At 38.1% G+C, this 25,937-nt stretch overlaps 1 protein-coding gene across 5 annotated transcripts in view; it reads right to left on the bottom strand.

Annotated features, from left to right (window-relative positions):
• The window catches only part of GRHL2 (grainyhead like transcription factor 2), a 157,482-nt gene that overhangs the window by 28,792 nt on the left and 102,753 nt on the right, over nt 1-25,937 (bottom strand). For all 5 annotated transcript variants that reach the window (XR_001597228.2, XM_016147540.2, XM_016147539.2 and 2 more), the window contains exons 9-12: nt 20,830-20,988; nt 13,630-13,717; nt 13,024-13,163; nt 8,493-8,524 (exon numbers count right to left, since the gene is read on the bottom strand). Coding sequence is in view for 4 of the 5 variants with exons in the window: in XM_016147540.2 (XP_016003026.1) it covers nt 8,493-8,524; nt 13,024-13,163; nt 13,630-13,717; nt 20,830-20,988 (419 nt within the window). In the remaining variant the exon portion in view is untranslated. The remainder of the gene's footprint in view (nt 1-8,492; nt 8,525-13,023; nt 13,164-13,629; nt 13,718-20,829; nt 20,989-25,937) is intronic.

Raw genomic sequence — 25,937 nt, 5'->3', positions numbered from 1 at the left:
CTCCTCTTGCTAACTTGTTATAAAAGGAGGTCACATTATTCCGTCATGCCTTGGAACTGGAGTCACCAGGACCTTAGGAGCAAAAGATTAAAACTCCATGCACATAGCCGTCAGTGACCAGAAGATTAATAATGGGTAAACAGCCTGAAATATCACCAGACCCTCTCATGTTGTGTGAGGTTTCCTAAACCAGTGATTTTATTTTTCTCACCAAGCAAGATTTATTTATATTTTTACAGTTCTGCTGACTTTTGATAGCAACCCATTCTGAATCATGGCAAACTCTGCCATTAAAATAACATCTTGAATAAACCACATTTTTCTTAGGAGTTCAGAAATGCTTTTTCACACCTTCAAATCTATAAACCCAGTAAGGAGTCAATAAGTTGGTGTGGTCTGAATTCAACTGTGACATTTACTTTCAAAACAAGGTAAGAAAAGAAGGGCAGAAAAGCCTTCCCCATTTGATAGATAGAAAGCACATGAGTTTTAGGTCTCCTGATGCCCTGTCCAATCACATTTGATTAAACCACAAAAGGACTTGAGGACAAAAAGAAGTGGTTTCTCTGTCCCATTGGCACAATGTATGATAATAAGCGGAGTGACTCCAGGTCCAGGAAAACATGAAGCTGTCACCTTGAGGGGTCAATCTCAGGGAAACAAGTGCCTAAAGTATAAACAAAGGGCTAAACTGGGAAGGTGTTCAGGTCTGAAGCCTGGGTCTCTGGCCATATCTGGAAAAGGTAGTGTCGTGCCCTACCTGCCAGGCACTGGTGTCTAGTGAGAAGGTGCCAAAATAAAGTGCAGAGAGAAGCTGCAGGCATCATAGAGACACAGTTTATCCCTCACAACTCTGCATATGGCATACGTAGGCTGATTACCATTTATGCCCTAAATAAATTGACATTCTTCCCCCATGTTTGCTTCAGAAAAGAGGAGGGCCTCTTTATATTTAAGTCCTCAAGAAGTCTCTCACTTAATCTCAACTTATTTCTAACAACAAATTACTCTTCGGGGGAAGAATCCATCATCCCAAAATGACTTTAATCAATGTTAGTTTGGGGTACTCATAGAATTCATCAACAAAAAAAAAAAAACAACAAACAAAAAACCAATCAACAAATGAAACTCACACATAGATTTAGTAATAATTACTATAGCTAAGAGCTCAAACTTGCAAGTAATAAATGACTAGGTCAGTAGGCCCCAGAAGGATTATTTTAAGAAGAAATACAGATATTTTTACTTCTGGCTAAGATGTTGTAGCTTGTGGTAAACCAATGTTCCAGACAGGAACAATGTGAAAAAATAATGTATGAAATTCTAAAAAAAAAAAAAGAATCTTAATTGATGATATTGAGGACTGCTTAAGAGTCAGCCAGAACTTAAGGAGGAGAAGAGAATGAGGAAGGATGAGCTGATAATCGGTGTGCAACTCTTCCTCTCAAAGCATTTACCAATTCTTGACTGGAAGTTGAGGACAGTAATTCCACAGAGGCACATAACCAAGGGCAAAGGACTTTACACAGCTTTGGGCAATTTCATGGTGTCAGAGAAACAGAAAATGGTGTTTAGGACTTCTAAGGTATCCAGGGCTTACGGTCAAACTACCATAAAGTAGTGAAGCACAGACAAGTGAGCCAGACACAGCAATATTCCTTCTGAGGTATTTGCCAACTTCTTAAGCTGCACAGACCAAAGAACGAGAAGTTAAGCAGAAAGCCCTTGAAAATCATAGAGGAGGTTTTGAAGTCTCCCAATGCCAAGATTTCAGGCTCCAGAAAGGAAGAAAGCCCATAGAAAATCAGAGCTATAATCTAGGAGTAAGGATGAACTAGAAGTAGTCTGAGGCTAACACAAACTGCAACCCAGCTTTGGGTCACTTGTGCCCCCAACTCAGTTATGGTGATCTGCACTCACTCAGGCTGCACACCAGAAGACAGAGAAAACCTTCACAAGAGAAAAATATGGTCATCTGGAGCCTCCATAATTATATGATCATTGTTCATCATTCAATCAATGTTTATCAAATATACTAATAAACAGGACCAAAGGAAAATACACTGACTCACAGATAACACACTTATAGGACAGTTATTTGAGTTATCAGATTTGAACTTAAAAATAATTGTGATTATTGTGTTCATAAAAATAATAAGACATATAAGAACTGGAATCTATAAATTAAATAAACTAAGTGAAAATCCTAGAACTAAAAAAGTGCAATAATTTAAATTACAAAATCAATAGATAAGTTTAACAGTAGATTGGACCCAGCACAAGAGAGAACTTGAAAGTTAGATCAATAGAAAATATCCAAGCTGAAACATGATGAGTGAAAAGGATGGAAATTTCAGAAAAGAACATAAAAATCATAGAAGCACACTAAAAAGTTTGAATACACATATAAGATCTCAAAGCAGTAGAGAAAGAGGAGACATAAAACACTACTAGAAGAGATAACAGCCAAGAATGCTCCAAAACTGATGAAATACATTAATCCACAGATTCAATATGTGCTATAAAAAGCCAAATTAGAAAAAAAAAATACAAATAACACCACATGTAGAAACATATAGTAAAAATTCTGAAAACCTAAGAGAAAGAGAAAAATTTTAAAGTGGCCTCTCCAGAAAATAGGCAGGAAGGAAGGAAGGAAGGAAGGAAGGAAGGAAGGAAGGAAGGAAGGAAGGAAGGAAGGAAGGAGAACAAGGAAGGAAGGAGGGAGGGAGGGAGGGAGGAAAGGTACATTTGAAGTGGCAACAATAAGACAGACAGCCAACTTCTCAACAGAAATGATGAAAAGCAAAACTGAAAGAAAATAACTGCCAACCTAGAATTTGATATCTAGTAAAAAATCCTGTGACGGTGACTACAAAATAAAAATATTAATAAATAAACAAACAAAAAAACTATGAGAAAGTTCTTTGCCAAAGTTCCAAAAAACAATAGAAACACAAAGGTTCTTCAGGCAGGAAGAAAAATATTTACAAAGAGAAACAGAAATAAACGAATGAATGAAGAGCAACAGAATGGGTAAATGCAGGTTAAATTTATAAAAGGAAGTAAAGCTCAGTTTTAAAAGTCTTAAGTTTATATCTTCTAATTTACAAAATGGCAAACTAGTATGCAAGCAAGAATAACTGGTACTAATGTAAGAAACTGATGACAATCTGACTATGAGAGATGGTAAAGAACGATTTCCATTTTCATAAATATTTTTAAAACCTTCCTTGCATATCTGGTACAGATTTTGGTATTATTGAGTGGGTTTTTAAATGCAATATCAAACAGTACAACATAAAAATATATCAATTGAAAAGGGGATGAGAGCTTCTTACAACTGCATGTTATCTCAAAATAAAGTTTAATTAAAAACAAATTTTCAAAATGGAAGGCAACATTATGGTAGTCACTTATGTAACTATTATTTTTAATGTTATGAGAATTAATATTTGTGGCTTGGGATGAAATTTCTGAGGACAGTCTCATATATGTGGATTTAAAAAGTGCCATATATCTCAACTTTGATGGCAGTAAAGAATTGTCCTACTAAACAGTGTGGAATGGGAAAAAGTAGCTTTAACGATAAGATGCCAATGTCAAAGATGAATTGTGAAGAATTTGAATAAAAGTGTTTCATAAATGACAGATATTTCTAAATTATACACTATTCTTTACATGTATGAGTAATTAAATTAACAAAGCAAGTATCAGTAGATCACTGACGCTTTTGGCTATATTCATGCAGATTTGCCTACTCAAGTTGGCCCCACAGCTTTAATCTGTTTTCATCTATCCTTGGGAGATTGGGGAAATCATCCTATATCTGTAATCACCTTATATTCATGTGTATGTGGTAAAACATAGCCCACTACAGCCTACACTTCATGGTTTGCCTAGCAACCCTGAGAACAACAACAAAAAGTTCTGGTTTTCTGGGAAATTGCTCCTCTAAGAGAAACAGCACAGAATTCTAGAGGAGTTTTGTTTTATACTATGAACACGGGGTGATGGCTTTTTAGGTTTAATATCAGGTGGTTTAAATGCACTCACTGGTGATAAGTTAATAATCTCTAACTTCCCCCAAGGGTACTGAATTTTAGTGCAAGTGTTGGCTTCCACGGAAGAGGAACATCTAGAACTGCCTCTTTTCTCAGCAGCATTATAACTAGGTTCATGGTTTCGTCTGGCAGCATCTACAGGACCATCCCTCCTGCAAGGGGAAAGGCAGAGACTTATGCCAGAGTCACTCAGAACCTAATAAGTGAAGTTGCTTTGGGGAACTGACTCAGCTGGGATGGAACCAATCTACGGAGCTGCCCTTCCCAACTGCGTCTTCTTCTGCCTTTTGTTTTCCTAAGTCTCAGCCTTTGAGGAAGTTATTCAAGGGGGCTCCAAGGGAGATAGCGGTGTGCCTTCGAGAAGAAGCAAGGGGACAACAGCAGTTCTTGGAAAGGGTTGAGGTTTGAGGATCCCAAGCAGCATCCCACAGTGAGGGCAGGATCTTGGAGGGAGACCACTGTCCTCCATACACTGGGACGCCCAAACCTGCCACGGATCCCCATGCCCCAGATGCACTGCAGAAGCCACAGAGGTTAAAGGGACTTCACAGCAGGATGGAACAGGGGGCACCTCATTGGGGACCATTGTGGACAGAGGATCGATGTAGGAAGGAATTTCCAGCGACTAGAAGTCAAATGGAGATGGAGACCAGATCACCAGGAATAACAGAAATAGAATTTCTCACTGTGCGTGACATTTGCATGTTAATCTACATGTTATTCCCCATAAGAGCCATTCTATGGCTCCTCGGTTAAAGGGCAAGTGCTCTACAGAAAATTCTTTCTGTTTGGTTTGTTCTTTCCATTCTTCTTGATCTCCCTCTTTTCCATCTTTCAATTAAATATCATTTTTCAGGGCCTGACAAAGAATCTTAACAACAAAAATAGCTACGATTTTCTTAAAAGCACTTTCAGGTATCAGGACATTTTAGGTGTTAATCTTTATAATAACTCTAGCAGGTTGGTATTATTATTTGCTATTTTTAGATGAGAAAACTGAGGGTCCATAAGGTTGTTCTATTAAGTCACAGAGCTTGGAAAATCAAGACCAGATTCAATTCATGGCTGACAGGATCTAGACCAGTGGTTCTCAAAATTGCTGAGCATTAAAAATCATCTAGGGACTATTCAAAGTCCCCAAGCCTGAACTGTACCTCACACCAATTATATCAAAATTCCTATACATGAGTATCTTCTAGCTCCCCAGCCAACTCCCAAATGTAGCGAGAGGCCTACTGCTGAGAACCGGTGTCCAAAAGCCTCTGTATCTAACTATTGTATCCACTGCCTACAAAATAAACCTGCATAGGGTCTGCTGATCCCCAGTTCAGCACCTGAAGTTATCCGAAGTACTTTATCCTTAGACAAGAAGGCAGGAACAAATAGGTGTTCCCTTTTTGTTCAGTTTAGGCACTTGGTTGCTGATTGCTCCCCATCTTACCTCATGTTAATTTCCCCTAGTTCCTCTCATTCATTACATTCAGTTTTGTTGGCACTTCAGGCTGAAAAGCTCTCCTACTTGTGAACGAGTCAGTCTGACCAGTGCTCTGGCTTCGGAGCTGCAGGGAGAAGGGCTTTGGCGTGCCTCTCCTCCAGCTGGCAGTTGCCTGAATGATGCTTTCAAATTCTCAGATGCTTTCACACTAATGTGATTATGCCAGAGTGAAGAACTGGCCAGGAACGGTCCTGATGGAAGCTGTGTAAATGCCAGTAAAGGTGGAACTCCTCAGGGCTGGTGAACTGATCCCCTAGGTTTGTCAGAAATCTGGGTCCCGCACTCCACAGATGTGCCAAGGGTGTCCCTTTGTCATGGCCAGAAAGCTATCACAATGATGGCCTGTTTCTTGATGCCTCCTTGGCAACCACAGATCAAGAATTAAGAGGGTTGGGTGATAGGCCACCAATCATCTAGACCTGGGCTCAAATCCTGCCTCTCTCACCAGCTGTGCGACTTAGAACCAGTTTCTTAATCTCTTGACATTTTGGTTTCCTCATTATAAAGTGGAGGTAATAATACCAACTTCACCATGGATATTTTGGGAGAATTCAATGAAATGATGTGTATAAAGCACTTAGAACAGTGCCCATCCAAGGATCCAGTAAATGTTACTACTTTCACATATAACAATAGCCACATACCTACCATACAATAACATGGAGGCTCCACGGCCGCCCATGTTACTCAATTGACCTCTAATCAGAAAATGTATCAGAGTAAGAAATGGGCTGTGGGCCTCAAGATTATGCCATAACAGAGGGTAATTCTTACAGAGAGGTCAAGCCAAAAGAGTTAGAAGTAGGTCAACGAGCCAACTTGCAAGGAAGGACGACCTAGGCTGAGGTAGACTAAACGAGGTCTATACATGAAGTAGCATTCAGGTCTTGGGCACTTCTCACTCACGATGCTAAGTTTTCCCATGAAAGTTACATAATGATAGTATGAGACGGGATCTTAGGGATTGTCTGAGACAAAATCCTCAATTAATAATTGAGGAAATCAAAACCCAGAGGTCAAGGAGCCAGCCCAAGGCCTCCCACTGGTCAGCCACAGCCCAGGAGGAGAACGTGGGCCGCCTACACTCAGAGTCAACAATCTTTCCATGATGCCATGCTATCCCTTGTAAAATATGTGAGTAACAGATAAGAATTGATATCACTAATCATTTCTGTTTATTCCAGCCACTGGAAATAAATTACTCATGTGCCAAGATAAAAAGAGCAACCTAATTAAGTATTCGGAAAATTTAGAACTCAGAATTTAGAGGAATGATGCTAGAGGAGGTTCTACTGCTAATCAGCTGGGGAATTATTTGACTCCTTTGAGATTCTCCATCCTTGAGGACAGAGAGTGGCACACTTTATCCGTGCAGGTCTATATTAGCAAACATTTGGGCTTTCCAGGCAATAGGATCTCTGCTGCCACTATTCAGCCCTGCTGTGATAGCACCAATGCGGCCATGGACAAGACAGAAGGGAAGTCCCATGGCTGAGCTCCAATTAAATTCTATTTATCCTATTTATTAAATTCTATTTGACTCCCATATAATTTCCACGTGCCATGTGATATTCTTCTGGATCTTTTCAATCATTTAAAAATGTTTGCAGGCTGTACAAAAAGAGGCGGCAGGCCCGATCCAGTCCTCGGACCATGGTTTGCCCACCTCTGCTCTAGGGAATGAGCTCAGCAACACCTGCTGCACTGACTCCACCTTGAAATGTTTTAGAAATAAATATATTAGTAAATACATTAATTACATAAGAATATGGAAGCCCTGGATTAACTCTAGATTTTAGTTACATATATGTAATGCAAACCAAGACTTTAGTTACATATATGAAATGTATGTAGACAGTGAAAAATGAATGTAGTCGTAGGTTGTTTTAAGAGAAAAACAGCCTCCAGGTCATAAGAAGAAACTATCCCAATGTAATCTCCAACTCATGTGCTTAAGAATGCATGTTTATTTCTGAGAGTCAATTTTAAGGAGATTAATAACAAATGTGATGGTATCCCCTGGAGGGGGAATTAAGATATTGAGGGGTAAAATTATGTTGGAATGGTGAGGAAAGGAACAGTCTTGTCCAGAGACCAGAGCCAATGGGGTAGAAGTCAAGAGAAGGTAGACATCAGTTCAACAGACAGACTAACTTTCTCAGAGCTGGAATTATTCAGCAGTGTAATGAGGTACCTCGCACACAGTGAGAATAGTCAGAATATTCCCGTTAGTGGGAATATTCAATGAAAAACTGGCCTCTCAAGGATGTGGTATAAGATGTTACCTTATTTAAGAAAAAGGGTCAGCTAAATGACATTGAAGGTTCCTTTTTGGCTCTAAAATTCTAGGTGTCTATGAGTTATGGATAGAAAGCACTATGCAGATACTCGATGTGCAAGACATTGGGAACCTTGGGTGATCTTAAGTAAACCCTCTCTTACCTATAATCCTAAGGACAATGAAAAGGCTCTCAGCTTTCCCAGCTCCCACTCAGCCCAGCCTTACCACTAGCCCACCCAGCTCACTTCCCAGCAGGAGAGCTTCAGGAGGTATGAGCAGGTGGCCCAGGTAATACTAAAAGCAGGGCAGGCTGTCTCCTTGGCTTTGCCTCAAGTTCAGCTTGATCTTATGTCAGGAACAGAAAACATTTTCAGTAACTGGGTTATTGGTAAATAGGTGTGTCACTTAGAAAACCAGCTAGTTATTCAAAGGCAGATCTTAGGAAGGAAGAAGGGGAAAGAGGTTTGAAGGGAGAACAGCATTCCTCCAGACTTCCTCTTAGATATCACCCAGAATCAAGCATTTCTCCACTCTGAGTCTGGCGCTGATAGGAAGGTCCCACTCCCTCCCACGGTTACCCATTGCTTGAAGAGTAGCTTCTACTGACACGAACTGACTTCGGGTGGTTTAGTGAAAGAACTGAGTGTCTTACCCTTCTCGTTCATCATCCGTGTTGTAATACACCTGTGGAACAAAACAATAGGCTTACTGTAGGTCAAAGACAAGAAATGGAAATACATTACATGATGCACAGACTTTCCTAAGGCATTACGCTGTCTCATAAAAAAAGACAAATCTGTTTAAGGATGCGCTGTGTGTGTGTGTGTGTGTGTGTGTGTGTGTGTGTCTAAGAAAATACAAAGTTAACCCCCTCACATTCTCTCTAGGGTTAATTCTTATATTTCAGTAAAGTAAAATGAAAATCAAACCAGTCTGATCAGATTACCTATAACCCTAAGCCAAATCTTGCTTTTGATGATAAGGAAATATTTTGACAGGATCTAAAAATAAAAATCATTGTTTAGAAGCTCTCTAGAGCTGAGCCTATGAGTAAGCAGTCCCATCCAGTCCACAGGTGAGCTGACGCCGGACACTGTGCTTAGGCGATGGGAGGGGAGCAAAAGGGTCCCCACATGAGTGTGGCAGTAACCCCAGGACACAGGGGTCACCTTGACATCCTGCAACCACAGAAATTAAGGAGCCAATGGTCTTTGAGCTGGGAAAGGTCACTTAGCTCTTGAAGGTGCTCCTGGCCAGAGGAAGATTTTCCAGAAAACACTCTAGGTGGTCAGTGCGGCAGCACACAGAATTAGGATTAAAGAAATTATATGGCATTCTTACTATTTTATGAGGCAGTAAGAGAAATCCAGGGGCATTCTGCTGTATACGTAGATCCTCTTGACCCAATGATTTATAAAAATTAATTGTGGGCCTTCCATGAGCTCCATCTGTGTGTTGTAGGACCATTTTCATTTCAGTAAAGAACAATACCCAAGTTAGCACTGGACACTTACATATTAATTTCAAAGTTGCCTCTGGTTCTAGTGCATTGTGTCACTGTCCCTGCCCCAGTTGCCTGAGAGAGAAACAGCTGTGTCTCGATGGACACTCTCCCTACAAACAATCTCAAAGGCTCTTGGCGGTTCCTGGGACCCTGCCAAGCCTAAGCTTAGTTATGTAACAGAGCTGGTTACCTGGAACTCACTGGGAATGAGTCATTCTGGTCATTAGCTCAGATTTCCACGGGGAACTTTTCCTTCTTAAATCTCTTATGTCTATTATTATACTGTATACTCTGTTTCTTCTTAAACAGAAAACAACAAAGGTAAGATGCTTCCTCCCAATCATCCCTAGTTTCAGTGCTGGCATTGGAGCGTCTGTCATCGTGATGGACAAAATGGGAATGTCCATCTAGATGCACACAAAATGACCCTTGTCAAAGTGAGGGAGCCCGGGCCATAGCACTGACCATACCATTGGATTTTTTGGGAAAAGTTCCTGATGCTAGTCTGTGTTTTGCTGGATTCTCTAAATGCGTCGTAATGCATCTACCCTACCTAGCTATATGGCAAGGTAAGGGACAGCTCTCCACAAAGTTGGTTGGTGACCCAAAGATGGAAGCAGCCTTCTCTTCAGTGTTTTCTGGCCCTCCTGAGTGGCTTCTCCGACACTGTCCCTATTACTGTCCTTGCATCGTCATTTCTCCTCCGCTCGTGTAATGAGCACTATTTCTTCCTTATCAGTTGTAGGACTCATTGTGCTAATTTAATTTTAGAGAGCGTTCCTCAAACTTTAGAGTGCACAGACAATATCTGGAGACCTTGTCATAAATGCAAATTCTTGGAACGACCTTCAGAGAATTTAATTGAAGAGACCAGGACTGGAGCTTGGGAACCTGAATTCCTACCAAGAACTCCTGTGATTTGGAGGAAGATGGCTTACAAACCACAGCTGGCTAGTCTGTTCCGAGGCTGTGAAGGAAGGGCACTGCTGTCCTTGGGTTCGCAAGCCCTGAGGAAGGCTGATACCTGCAGAGCACACACTACCCAGAGGATGCTGGCTCTGCGTCCCATAATTTCTCCCAAACTCCTTTATCACTTGTTTTTAAAGGCATGCTGGACAAAAGCCGAGGGAAGTATCAGGGCTCTAACGTGAGGAAAGGGAGACTGAAGGTCTCAGTAGCGCTCGTGCACTGGGTTCATCCCGCATATTAGTTTTCAATAACTGTCTGACGAATATGCCAATCTACATGTGAATCAGTGAGATCATGGGGAAGCGGGGTACATGTGGGCTGACAATGAAGTTCCTTACCCCACCTGTCCGTGTCCTTGGGTGACTAGAAATCCCTGTACCATGGCCAATGTGCCATCAGTGTGGCTTGAGGATATCTCGCTACCTGTGAACTAGAGGGCTGCCCGCCCTGCAGCTGGGCAGAGCGTGATGTGACTGCTTCTAATAAGGCTTACGTCTGCCATGACTACTGAGCCGCACACTGTTGCCTGCCTTCCTCCGCCACTCCACCCCTCACGGTAAAACTGGCCCGTCCTTGACCTGCCATTGCTGGCTCTTATTTGGCATGCCAAATCCTGCCCCATGCCCGCTTCTAATCGTATGGCACCACCGTCTTCCCTCTTGCCTCTGGACCCATCTCCTAGGCTTCTAGCTCTCCTAAGAAAAGGCAGCCTTTAAAGTTCCAACCAGCCGCAGGTGGGTGTTCTTCCCTGGCCAAGCAAGTTGACCAACCACAGAATATTCACACATTGTTCCAGGGCACAGCTGAGTGTTCCTTTGTTGCTCGGAGCTCAGGCAGGCTCCCCCACTGATCCCTTAATTCTGATTTCAAGGGCGCAAGAAAAGCCTGAAGGCTTTGCAAGGATGGATCCCAGATCACAGGACTTGACTTCGCCAGTGGTCTGGGGGGGCGCTGACTGGGCTGCTTTGCAACTGCTGAAACCAACAAACTGTCAAGGCTGCTCTTCCCTTCTGATTCGGCCATGCGCTAGGAGCCCAGCTCAGGACATGCGCTAGGAGCCCAGCTCAGGACACAGGGGAGGGGCGAGTGAGGCCAAAGGACTGACAGGCGTGAGAAGCCGGGTCAGGTCACTTTTTCTCTCAAGATTTATTTACGGCTTGTTACAATTCACAGAAATGTTGCCAGAAGAATAGGCCAGGCTATCATGGAGCTGAAGTCAGAATCATGACAGTAAACGATAAGAACAATTTAACTCAACTGTCCCTCCTCTGGACAGTGTGGAAACCTAACTTCACAAAACCTTACGCAGCAGAGACTGTAAGTACACAGATCGCCATGTTCTTGGGAATTAAAAACTAAAAGTTGGTGCTGGCCCTCATATCTTGATAAATCATACCAGTCTTCCTTTCCCTTTGTGTTCCTGTTCCTATCAAACAAATAAGACAAAATGGGAACGCTAAATTAGTTTTCAGTGGGAAGCACTCTAAGAAAAAGCTGTGGGTGTTCTGTTCTGTGTTGTGTCATGAACAGCAACGAAAAGCCTGGTTGTATAACTGCTTTGCCTCATACATATCAAAACAACAGTGGGGGACAGAATATTCTCAAAAAGGAAAGTGACGTCAATTTTGACTTCTCCTCCCAGACTAAGGTCAATGCCAATGAGTGTCTAAGCAGTTAGACTGGAAGAGACACTGGAGTGTGTCAGCATGTCCCTGTTTCTCAAAACAGACCTTTCCTCAAAGGACTTTGAGTTAAAAAAAAAAAAAAAACTAACCAGTGTAAGATTCACTAAAACTCAGCTGGTTTGGTGAAAGACAATTCTGGCTAATGCCAGAGAAGTAATTATTTTTTCCTTTTTTCGCACATCTTTATCACATAAAATAAATAATACTAATAATATTACAGAAAGAAAAAATCATTCATATCTCAGAATCCTACTCATAAAGTGTTATAATTTTTCTTATTCCCTTCAAATTGAGGTATATCTTTGGAATCACTGCACAGAACACCGTTTTCACTAAACATTATCATAACTAGTTTCCATGTGGCTACGTAGTTTCCATAATTATAACTTTAGTGGCTGCATAATATTCCATTGACTTGCACTATCACAATGAGTTAATTATGAGATGTTTATGTTATTTGAATATTGGCTCTTTCATTTCCCTTGTAGATATACCTAGAAGATGGAAATTGTTTTTTAAAAGCCTTGCCTACAACGTCATCTTTCTTTTAGTGTAAAATTATTTACCTGTTCAATGGGAACTGTTAATTTACTAAGGGAAACATTATTAATAGGTTTTTATTTATTCACAGAATTTTTCTTGTGCAACTTAACAAAATCATAGGTGCAGTTCAATTTCCTACCATTAGCTGGAGCTCTATTGCATCAGGCTAACCCCACATGACAAAGCTAAAACAAAACAAAACTCAAAGGTTATCGGCCTCTTACTTTCTTCCTCTTTCACTGCTTTGTCAACACTTCACTAATATCAGCCCATTCACTTCTTCCCCTTAGTAAGCTGGTCTCCTTTCCTGAAACATTTTTTCCCATGAAAATCCATTTTCTATACAGTATGACTGATTCTTTGTTGAATGCATGGAGTATGGTTTTTATTCTTAAGGACAATGCTGCCTGAAGTAATCCTATCTCAAGGCTCTACCAACTCAACAGAAGAATGGCAAGTAGATGTTAGCAGGTAAGTCATACCTGTCCTGTTCTCTGCAGGTTTGCAAAGTGAACATCGGGTATGAAGAGGACAGGCTGTGAGTGAAGATCAGGCATCGTTTTGAAGTAGGTGGTGTCACTCTTCTTCTGTAAAGGTATGGCTGCCAACTTTCCGTCTGAGGCTGGACATGACCGAAAACCCAAAAATGAGAGGGTTGTGCATGACTAAGGTCTAGTCTCAGCTAAACTTCATGACTTTCTCCGATGAAGCTTTTAAAAATGTGAACACACTTGAAAAGACCCCCTCCCCCCCGACCTCTCTCACTGCCAAACCAACAGAAAGAACTTGGACTCTGAGTGACCCTCCAGAGGCAGAGCCCCTCACACCCTCCTGTCCCTCTCTGTGTCCTAGATTCTCTGTCCACAGAACGAAAGTGTTTATCTCCATGATATAACAAAGTCCCTCCTAGCTCAAACACTCTGCGATCATTGATTTTATTCTCTTTTCACAGGAACAATTCACTGTGTCTTCACTGCTAGGATAAAGCAAGCCATCCTTTGCAAGGCCATAGTTCTACCCGCAACCCATTCTTTCTACCTATTCCCCAGTGGACCCGGTACAGCCCAACCCCTCTCCAAGACACTCACAGTTGTTGCACTGGGTTTGGGAGGCCTGGCCTTTCCCCTTCTTCCTGTTCTGCTTCCTCTCTTCGTCTCGAATTTTTCTTTCTGCTCCCTGACAGGGAAAAGCAAATACATTGCTAGGCATGTTATCAGAGCACACACAAATAGTATCCACACACAAATCACAGGGATAAAAAACAAAACAAGAGGAGGAGAATGGGCAGCCCCATTTCCATCCCTTGGATGAGGCTGGCCTCAGTTCTGAAGACTCAGATCACATGTTAGTCTACACCACATTTTGAACCTCTGAGGGACCCCATTTTTCCAAGATTCCCACTCCCCATTTTTTTGGTATTTCGCCTATTTACACAACTTCAATTTTGAATCCATACAGAAAGACCGGAGCCATTTCCCAGTTCCCTATCTCAGCAAAGCCAGGTAAGTAACTTTTAGTAATTATAATACAATGCCCAAAGGTGAAGCATTGGCCTGTTAACATCATTCCCAGGCACAGAGAAGGCATTAAAAATGAGTGTGAATTCCCTATAAAACTTTGCTCATTGTTATGGAACTTTACAAAATCATTACAGTGGTGTAAATGAGGGAGGGCATAAGAAAAATATATAGGATGTAAGATCATTTTGCATGTACAAGTACGATTTTGTGTTTTGTTTTATTATGTTCTCATGGTCTTAGAGATGTTGCTCACTGAATAAAATTAAAAAAGTTTGGTCTATTCACCTCCTTTTTATTCCCCTGCTCATTGCAATATGACTTTTTCATAGGCTTCTCTTGCCAGGCCCCATCCTACTTCATCAGTTGACCATCACCTTCTATCTCTTTCCTTCTCAGCCTTTGAGAATTTCCTGGTCATCCTCCCCTCTCTTAGGTCACTCTTCTACATCAGCTTTGCTAACTCAGCCTCCTCTGCTCACTCCCTCCAAATAAGCTGTTCCAACAGTTTCCTCTTCCTTTCTCTATCTCCATTCTTGCTGCAGAAGAATTCATCTGCATCCATGTTTTCAAGACACTCTAGAGAGATGACGATCAGACACCCACCACATGAACTCCTCCCCTAGGTTTCAGATCCTCATTCAGTTCCTGCCCTTCCTGGTAGCCTGTTTAAGCAGCACTGAGGCACAAACAGACCAGCAACCTCTAACTCTTTAGATCCAGCCCCCAAATCATCACAAAGAGAGCTTTAATAGTATTAAAATGTAATCCTTCTGTTATGCGGGAAGAAATCAAAAATCAAAGGACAAATTGGTGAAAATACTTGTGATAAAATATTAAAGTGTTAAATCCTTAATATAGAATGAATCAAAAATTTAAAAAAATAAACCAATAGAAAAATAGACAACAGTCGTGAACTATGAAATTCACAGAAAAAGACACAAATTGTTTGAATTAAAACAAGGAGATATATTTGTTGCTTTTCTGTTGGCTTCTTCTTTTCTTTCTTTTTTTCTTTTTTTTTTTTTAAAAAAAGCAGATTTCCAATTCTAGCCAAAGTAGGGTCATGGCACACTGGGGATTTGCGGTCAATGAATACAGAAGATAGTTGTAGTGCTCCTTCTTGAAAAATGAGTAACTACAGCTAATACTTAGGTGGCACTTATCTGTGCCAGCTGAGTTCTAAGAGCTTTACATAGCTGAGATTTGAATGGTTATATTTTAACCGGATATTTTTAATACACATTTTTTTTATGTCAAAAATCTTCTCATTACCAAAGGGAGTAATTATTTTACAGTGCCTTACTTTTTAAGTTTTGAGTTGTCATTGATAAGTATAAACTGGGGAAATTCATAGCAAGAGGGGGATAAAATATAGAAATATTTGCTTTCAAAGTCTCTTCAAGATATATTAAAGTTTTATAGAGTTTTAACGTTTAGATAACATATTTTTAGAATACAGTGTTAAATGCACAGATGTCACCTTGTTCAAATGGGTGTGCAATATAAGCAAAAGGCTTCTATTATACATTTTTTTGTTGTTTCCACATATGGCATTTTCAATGTAATTGGAGCTCTATATGATGCAGCATTTAATATAAATAGAAATGTGGAACTTTACCTATAGAAATACAACTCACCTAAGACACACTCCGAAATTTGTCGAGCAATTTTATTTCTAAATTACTGTTTTATATTATACTATTTCTATGGGGAAACAGCCTGAAATTAATATTTTTCAAAATTTACATATGTTTAATGTAGATTTTTAGGAAATAAAGTCACCTGCTAATTATTTTACAGGCATTCTTTGATATGTAAACCCAAGGGATTAACATAAAACAGAGTAGCTCTCCATAGAGCCTACTCTTGGTGCCTGGTCTATATAAATAATTTCCTGCTCAGAATGACAGATAATCAGCATGACAAAACAATTCTGATAATGCCCAAACACTCTTGGGAGAACTACAGTTCTCATTTCTAAAATAAAGCTTTGACTTTGCAATCACTCAGGCAAGCTCTAATTAATACATGACCTTCCAAGAATCCCTTTCCTCCTTTGATTATTTGTGACCCGAAGCTTCTAGAAAACATGAAAATTTCTTTCCACTCTTATTAAAGTACAAAAAGAAAAAAAGAACTAACCAACTAGTTCTTCCAAAAGAATATCACTTGCATAATTTGGTAAAAATTCAAATTTATCTTTTTAAAATAATTTCCTCCATCTAAATGTTCATGATGGAGCATTAAATTTTAAAAATATGCCTGAAGATTTCCCGATTATATTGTGATCTCTTTTTGCCTCTTCTTGAGAGGTAATGGCTACCTTTGTTTTTCATTTGACACTTAACTTGTTTCTCCTAAATTTATTATTAAAACATGGCTTTAACTTATTTAAAGTCAGCCAAGGTATTGAGAAGGAAGTTTGTAGATATATCTTTAGCATTTTTTTCAATCTTCAGCAGTCATTGCCTCTGAGATCATTCTAAATGAGAATTAATAAAGAGAAAAAAATGTATTTTTTAAAAAAGAACGTGGCTTTATTTCTCAAGTTTTGCATAGTTACTGTTTATAATTCTTATTTTTCATCGAAGATAGTGGAAGTTATTAAATATAAAGTTATAGACATAGGTATTGATTATAAGTAGATATATAGGCAGATCCTAAATTTTTTAATGCATAATCATATATATTTCAATAGAAGTATAACACCAAAAAAAGTTAGAGAGAGCCCTATTTTCATCTGTAATCCCGTAGGTATATTAATTAGAAATCAAGCTGGAAAACTATAAATAGTGCAGAATTCCACCTGTTTAAGATTCTAGACTGTGATGAAGAATTTTACAGTTTTAAAATAGAATAGCTCTTAATTCTTTTACGTTAGAGGATAATTCAAATTAATAATTTGCATTTACACAACCATTTGAAAAGTGCAAAAAAATAAACCTTTTCTCTTTTTAATCTTCCAGGAGTGAGTTTGGCATGAGTTTTAAATTTAGAGCTGCAAATATAACAAATTATAGCAAAAAATTTTGTATATAGCTTATTAGAAAAATTAGTAGTGGTTAAGGTTAATATACTCTGCAAGTCCCATGAAATTTCTTCCTTATAAGTTTCCTAACCCTCAACATCAGGACATGTAAACTAAACACCACCCAGTAGAAATTCTTTACATCACTAGCAACTTAGAATAAATGTCAATATTCACCCAACATCTTCGAATCATTTTCTTCTAGTTAGCACTGATATATATTAGACCAACAGTTTAAATAGGAGCTTTAGAAAACACTGCCTATTTTCAGATTGTCAGTGTTTGTCAATATGATTATTTCTAGTTTTTATACATCTATACAAACAAGCACACATAAATAAGGGGTTTTCTTAACTATTTTTTTACTTGCTACATATTACCTTTCTATGACTGTTAGAAACAGATGGCTTGAACCCTCTTTTCTACTCTCTCCTTTTTAGAGATAAAATAACTGTGAATGAAATTTATTTTAAAAATGTTTTCAAACAAAAAGTATAATCAATTATTTTCTTTATTTACCCTCTTCGTTTCTTATGTCCTTATTTTACAGCTTAAGAGAACGACAATATAACACTCCTTATACCTCATTTTTGCTTTTTTTTGTATTTATTACATCAACACTGTAGAAAAAATAATTATATAAGCCCTCTCTTTCCCACTTTCAACTCTCACTACCAAAATAAAGGTAAATGGATTGCCCAGTGCCTCTAGCCATCCTTCCCTCCCTTTCTTCTTGCTCCTAATTTTACTCCTTGCTTCCAAAAAGAAGATTCATGAAGGGGAATCCCACAATCTCCCTTGAAATATCTGGAATAAAGTAAGAGAATTCAAGTTATTTTTAAATACTTAAAAAATTCCATGAGGTAAGGTACATCATTTGAAAATGTTTTCTTAATATTTAATATGCTGAATTAAAAATATAAATAGATTTATTTTGTTTTGTTTTTAAAGTCTACCTTGGCTCTTTGTTGAGGTTTTTGGATTTTGGTATTTCACGTGTAAAGTTATTTATCAATTCAAGAGATATGAGTTCAGAATCAGACCTGTATTTGTATCCAGCTCCTCTACTTTTTCACTGTGTGACTTTGGACAAGTTTACTGAAGCTGGCTGACCCATTGTTTTTTCACCCACACAACTGCGTCAATTGACTTAACTGGCCTCTGCATCCTTGAGACTGCCTAACTGTCCCTGAGGGTGTTCTGCTGCTCTGACAGATTGGCACTAAATGCAACTGTCACAATTTGAAAAGCTATTGAGATTTTATAGATATTTACCACTATGCTGCATGTCTGTCCCTAAACCCAGTGCAGTTCTGGTTAGGGTATTTCCTTCTCTCTTCTCATGACCATCTCTGCTCTCTACTGACAGAAGCCCACTCCTCCTTAAATTCTATCACTACTAAATCACAACTTTCAGACATTTTAATGGCATAGTAGACTTTTGATACAACTGACTGCAGCACCTTTAAGAGAGCTGAGCAATATTGAATTAGCTACTCACTTCTATTACCCCTTCCTCTGCTGTCATCAGGATCTAGTCCAAAGTCATATCCTTTTACATCCAGTTAATACCTATATGCAGTTAGGCAGCTTATTCTATTTTTCATAATCTCTCTCTATCCTTCCTAATTTTTAAGTAATTGTACTATGTCTACATTGTCAGAACGTATTGTATTGACATTACTCTCTCATAATTTAGAACTAGATCTATAGGTACATACATACTCAATGCTTACCATCAGTCCATGCCTTTACAATCATATTGTTTTTCTAAAGTTTGTTCTCTACTAGTTTCCTCAAAAAAGGAATATTCTATGAATTTCTGCTCATTGGCTTTTTGTAGGGCTGATTATTTTTTTTGATGGTTTTTGTTTGTTTTTGGTTTTGCCTATAATTTTCACACTTGAAAATCAGTTTAGCTAGATAATTCCTTGGCTCACATTTTCTTTACTTAATTACCTTAAATAGCATTGTCTTCTGACAAGATGCTGTTGTTGAAAGTCTGAGGATAAAGTTTCCTTATAAGTGACTTAATATTTATTTTATTTTACTTAGATGTTAAAAAAATGTTTTCCTTTTTTCTTAACTATTTGGTATTGGCTATCCTGGGTCAATTTTCCCTAGTGTACTGTGAGCCATTCAAATATATGTACTTTCTATTTTAAGTTTCCCTGATTTATTCATTTAAGCATTTGCTATTCCATTGTTTAAGTTTTCTTCCTTAAAGATTCCTATTATAGGTATATAGGATCTTCTTTATCTCTCTACTATATCTATTATTTTCTCTCACATCTCTTTCTTCATTTCTTCTGATTTTAAAAATTTTGTTCTTTCCCAAGTTGTATTCCTCTTAAGGCATTATCTGTTATGTTTATTCACTCTTGTGTTGCTTCTAGTATAGCCTTTACCTCTGAAGTATTTTAATCTTTTATTTCTAAATTCTTTCCTGAATTCTATCACATCTCTCTTCAAATCATTCTGTTCTCCAAACATCTCATGTCTTGAATTTTTCAAACTGTGATTTATGTTGACTTTCATAACTTCTATTATTTTCTTAATTTCATTTACCTCATTTCAGAACATTAGGCTACAATTTTCACCTGTTTTATGAGCATGTTTTTCTGGCATGCATCCATTGTCCACGGAGAAATCAGTGTGATCTTACTATCCTTTTTATGTGACATTATATGTGGCTCAACTATTTTTCTTTTCTGCTTGTCATTCCTAAATGAAATGAGTAGGCCAGGATAGTTCTAGCTTCATGGCTCTCATGCTCCTGTTTCTGGTATATTCACAAAATGGTTAAAAGAGAACAGTTTTGTATTTCTTGAAATCTGCCTATTCCGTATCCTTTCCTCTCCTTTTCAATTGTAACTTCTCTTTCCATTGCACCTATTTCTTTGTCCAACTCCCAGATTTCTCTCAGAGCAGGGTTTTTGTCCTAGAAGGGAACTTCGATTTATAACTTTCCCAAGTTCATATAGCCCAAAACACTTCAATGTTCTCTGTCCCCTTGCACCAACCAGCAAATTAGAGACTACAGAATCCACACCCTCCCACCACAATTTTACATACTGTCTTCAGATGGCCCACTTCACTCTTCAGTGAGTACTTTGGGCAATTCTGTAGGTATCCTGTTCTTTGATAATTGAGTGGCCCATTCCTTTCCCTAAAGATGCTGATAACATGCAAGTATGAAATTGTTGATGCTTAGTCTCATGTATATTTGGGATGTGTAAGGATCCCTTATCATGTAATCATGGATTTTAGTCTTTGCTATTCTAATTGCTTTATCTCTTATGGTGGGATTCAGGAAGATTCAAAAACTGTATCTCCTCTGGAGTACATGTTGACTAATAAACTTATGTTATAGGTGCCAATTCCATTCCAAAAAGCTCTAGATTAAACCCCATTTGACCCACAGAATAATAAAGGATACACTGATATGTCTGGGACAGAACATTCACTTAATTATCTAAGTGATTCAGACTCATAGCACAGTACAGTGTCAATCAGTCATTAAATTAGTGGTAAAAATGATTGACAAAAAAAAAAAAAATACAGCCGACACCCTAGATATCTGATAGGAACTGAGAGTGAAAGATTACCACTCCCACTATGATCAATAAGAAGATTATTTTGACATCACCAGATGACAGAAGGTGACAAGGGGGAAATGTCATTATAAGTAATATCTAATAACAAAGATATCTTTATGACAAACTGTCATCTTTACTCACTTTGTCACAGAAGACCTTGATTTGGCAATAAGCTCTATGAATGGGTTTATTGCTACGATTATTATAACTGTATGTATCAATCTGAATCATCAAAGGAAGTCCTTTCACTCCTTTTTGGGAGGAGAAATCTGTACTCAGGCAATTGACGGTGATGAAAATCTGAGGGAGAGAGAACAAAAGGAAAAAATTCATAAGTCGCCATAAAAAAGATGTATAAAAAATGCGTAAAGCTTAGACTAGAAATAAAAACACTAAACCAATATGTAAGGACAACTGAAGAATATTTGGATGCTCTGACGTAAAACATTGAGCACATAAAGTATGATAAATTATGTAATATTTAATTATAAATATATAAAAATGTTTGCTTTTATATTTAATCTTGAAACAATTAAAATTACTTTCCTTAGAGTATACTAGAGTCGTATTTTTGAAACATGCATAAGTTAACTTGGTAAAACACTGTCTTCTCAACATATTAAAGCTATCACTTCTCTAATCTCCGGCCTGTTAGATTAAAAAAAAACAATAATGACAACAATAACAACAAAAACTAGATAACAACTCCCTTTGAGCATTATTACACTGAAACTTATTTCTTTACATATTTGCTTCTCCTACCTGACTATTAAGATTTAAGACCATTTCTTATTATTTCTGTATTTCTGTAGTTCTTATTATTTCTGTATTTCTTATTATTTCTGTATTATCTAATGTAGTGCATGGTGGAGCACAGGCAGTCAATAAACATCTGATGAATGAATCGATGAGTTTATCTGTAAAAAACCCACTAGATTGGGAGTCAAAGTTCCAAGTTTTAGTCCTAACTCTAACATTAACTGGCTAAGAAACTTCAGGCACGTCCTTAATTGTCATCAGTTTTCAATTTTCCCTTCTGATGACTTTTTAGATCTTTTCCTGAAGGACAAAATGTAAATACTATTATACAAAAAGTGAAAAAGTAAAAGAGGAGCTGGCGAAGGTAAGACATGAAACAGGAAGACAGAAATGTAGTAAAGGCACCAGCATCCTCAGCTGACGACGTGGAGCATCAAGAGGTACAACAAAAACTACATGCATCTATAAAGAAAAGGAAACTCAAGAAAATTATTAAAGATTATAATACTGAGCAACAGAAAAACTAAAAATAATAATTTTATTATAAAATACTGGGAGAAATAGAGAGAGGAGTATAAATGACTAAATTTATCCTCATTTTACGTAGTGGGTAGGTGTCAATATCTATATACCATTTAAAGTTCATATTTCATGAAGTAGAGGTATAAGTAAAGCACCTAAATTTATGTGGTTAACTCCATGAATATTAAGAGATGGTCTCTGTGGAAAAGCAGGAATATTGTTATTATACTCTTGAGTATAGCATTACACTCTTCGTACTATTTTCATTTGACACTATATGTATTATTTTTACTTAACATAAAATTTTAAATCCTTGATTGTTTTAAAATTGTACTTTCATGGATTCTGAAAGCCACTTCATTAAACATATTATTTGGCCCATGTTTCATTTTGTCCCCTTACATTTTTATTCACCTTCAAACCCTTGATCTGAAGCCTCTAACATCACAGCAACGCCACAGAGAATAGCTCTGCAGAGGGCAAAGACCCGCTGCCACAGCTGCATTTTAAAATTTAAAGACCATTCAAATTTTTAATTTAACTGCCATGCATAATCTAATTCATTTCAAGCTCTATGCCTATAGGCTTTTGGTAATTTACACACAAAAAAATTTTTTAAGCAAGAATAATCTTTATTCCTTGGAAACACGGTTGTGAAAGTATATCAATAAGATTAAAAGATTCAGAACACATATATTGGTATGTAGCGCATACATTGCAGATCAGCACATCTGCTAAAATGGAATACGCCTGTAAACGAAAACCTTAGAGGTAGTTTGTAAGTCCTAAGAGACTCCACTGTGCAAGGCATGCAGATGACTCCTTCTTTCTGGATAGATTTTTGTGGTAACAAAAAACAGATCAAATTTCAGCAATAAAGTATCTCAAGAGATTTCAGTATACATTTTTTAAAGGCTTAAAATGTGCTGAAGTACAATTAGATATATAAAAGTGGCATGAGAATTGATTTCACAAAAATACTAATGAAAAATATCTCAGGCCTATCAAGAGAAAAATGTTTGAATTGTGGCTTGAAGTAGGGGGTGGGAATAGTATTCTGGCATGAGTTCTACCCAAAAGACAACATGTATCTCACTTTTAGTGCTATATATATACAAAAATCATTTAAAAAATTTTTGTTTTGAGCTCCTTACTTACCAATAAGAGACACGTTAGCAAGGTACCACACACACATCAATTGCATTCAAGGCCAGATGACTGGTCTTAGGGACAAGCTAATTACCACAACTTTGTGCCTTGTGCCACAGGCTCTCAATTTTAATGTCAACATCTGAAAACAAGTGCCACAGATACATTCATTTCATTCATTCACTCCTTTTATTAATTCACTCATTCATTCATCCTATAAACATCAACACAAGCCCACAGTGGGTCAAATTCAATGTTAGAACCTGCGGATAAAGAAACTCAGCTCCCTGCCTCACAGAGCAGACAGTTCAAAGGGAAGACAGATGGGCAGTGACCAACAAGGGTGGTCAAAACTCTCCAAAGTGAGATGTGTTCAGAGGCCATGAGAACACAGAACAGAACACAGAACCTGGAGGACACTAATGAAATACAAAACCCACATAGACAATGGTATAAGACAATGGATTCCATCACGTATTATTTAAGAGAAAAAGTGCGACTAAAGGTACAAATATCAGACGATTCAGGGGCCCTGAGTGCTGAGGACTGCTAGGAAAGAATATGCCTGATTCTCCTACTGAACATCCCAGGTAAAAGGAGACAGAAAATTCTGTCTACTGCTCCTAAAGCTGCCCTAACTGTAGAGAACATTCATTCATGCAACAAACCTTTTAAAATACCTGCCATGTCTCTGAGGCTGTGTGAGGTACTAGCGCGAGCGCACTAATTATGATCCTGGCAATCAGAGAAGTCAGGGGCTAAATGGAGAGAGAGACAACATGACGGTGCCCTAAAGATTACAGTAACTTCATCAAACACTGATCTTCAGGTCAAAAAATAAAAGCATTCTTTCCTAGGAACACTTGGCTTCTGTTATTGTTATTACTAACAGTGGGATTATCTTGGTCAGAATGTATAAATATAACTTTATGTTGGCAAATCGGTGATCACTCTGGTGAGCCATGCAGTTGTCCGTGTTTTTGGCCATGTATTCTATATACGAATCTTCCAGTTGGTGCTGTAATACACAGGGGTGTCAACCCACACTGGTTATTTTCCACTTCCTCATTAAACCTGCCTAGTACTATAGAAGCTAGAAGAAAAAAGTGGTCTGATGAATATTTCCCATGCCATTAAGATTCACGGTTGGCTCACTGATTTATCCATACATCACTCACAGTGGACACATACTCAGACAGGCAGGAAAGGTATTCATTGTGGCCTCGTCAGCTCTAAGGCTCAACTAAGAGAGCTGGGCTGATGGAACGTATATATTTACAAAGGCCACTTGACTGGAACAGATCCACTGAAATAACAGATGCTTACTGGCAATATACTACAATAAATAGACTAAATCCTCCTTGGAGGAGCAATAACAATCAGCCACCCAGTAGATAAGGTCTTTAAAGGTCAAATGAGCTACAATACTAGATGACCAGGAGACAGACTACATCTCCCTCATAAAGGTCCTTTAGTAAAAAGTCTGATGGGTTGTCTTTGAGTCATGGCATCCTGATTCTATAAAAAAATAAACAACACTAGAATTTGCCTTTTTAGCTACATGGTATTGGCCTCCCAGAGTCATCCTAACAGGCAAGGATTTATAATAGGGTTGGCACTGCTTTCCTCTTGCCTGGCTGCCTGACCCAATAGCAAAGTACAGTTTGAGTGCCTGGTGATATCCATCATAGTCTCGCTGTGCTGCACTCAAAACCCAAATGGTTGAACTTTAACTGCAGCTGGCGGGTCGAGGGGACGGCAGGGGTGGGAAGGCATAGAAGGATATAACTAAAACCTTGGCTTGGGAACTGATAAGCATTAATTTGTTTCATCTTGCAGACCCAACCATGTCCCAGCTCCATGCACAGCAGGCATATATGAGATCAAATTTCTTGAAAGTTTATCTACAAAGCACTATTTGTGAACGTGTATTACAGAAAACTTAGGGAAAGGTATGCTTTTCTCCAACAAATGTTCATCCAAACGTCAAGCATGGAAAGTTCTTTTTAACTTCAGTATGAGCCCCGATTATGTAAAGAGCATATAAATGTGGCAAACAATGTCCTTGTCACCCAAGAATTATAAATGTTACATATGTTCATATAATACTTTCAGAATCTCTGTTATAATTTCCTATAATTCTAACAGCTCCTACTTTATTTTTTAGAAAAAATATTCATTAAATCAGGTGCATCCAGGCAGATAATAGATACATTTTAAATTTTGTCATTGGTTCAAAGATTGATTCAGATAGAAAGATTGTTTCTAAATGTACCAAGACCTTTCCAGAAATAGAGGCAATCTTAGGACAATTGACGTTTTTAAAAAATAAAATCATATTTCTACATATGAATTACAATTCCTATTTGTAGTTCCTACACAAGACAAGTGACTTTGCCCAGGTTATAATTCATCTCAGTTGTGTGCTAAGTGTAGTAAGATTTATTAAAATAAACACAGATCAATGATGGTCTTTAGAATTGCTACATTAAGTTAATTATTAACTTCCAAGATTTTTCTAAGTGCTGCCACTAAAATAAATGAGGCTACCTTTGATTAACAAAGCAATTCAGGGGTTAAAAAAAGCATGAAATCCATGATTTAATGGAAAGTATTTATTTTCCTCTTTAAGCAATTGTATTTTGCATTTTCAAGATCTTTCTGATTAAAGACCACGAAAGCTACTTATTTCCTAAGGTTGAGATTCTGAAGAGCTCTTTTCCAAGAAATGCCATATGTATTAGCTTCTGAATTACAGGGTCATGTGGTACACCATGAAATCATCATTTTCACTCTAAAACAATAAAAATATATAAATA

The sequence above is a fragment of the Rousettus aegyptiacus genome, unplaced genomic scaffold (genome assembly GCF_014176215.1).
Source record: "Rousettus aegyptiacus isolate mRouAeg1 unplaced genomic scaffold, mRouAeg1.p scaffold_m13_p_15, whole genome shotgun sequence".
NCBI classification, from domain to species: domain Eukaryota; kingdom Metazoa; phylum Chordata; class Mammalia; order Chiroptera; family Pteropodidae; genus Rousettus; species Rousettus aegyptiacus.
Note: the sequence above shows the minus strand (reverse complement) of the source record. Positions and strands in the feature narration are given on the sequence as shown.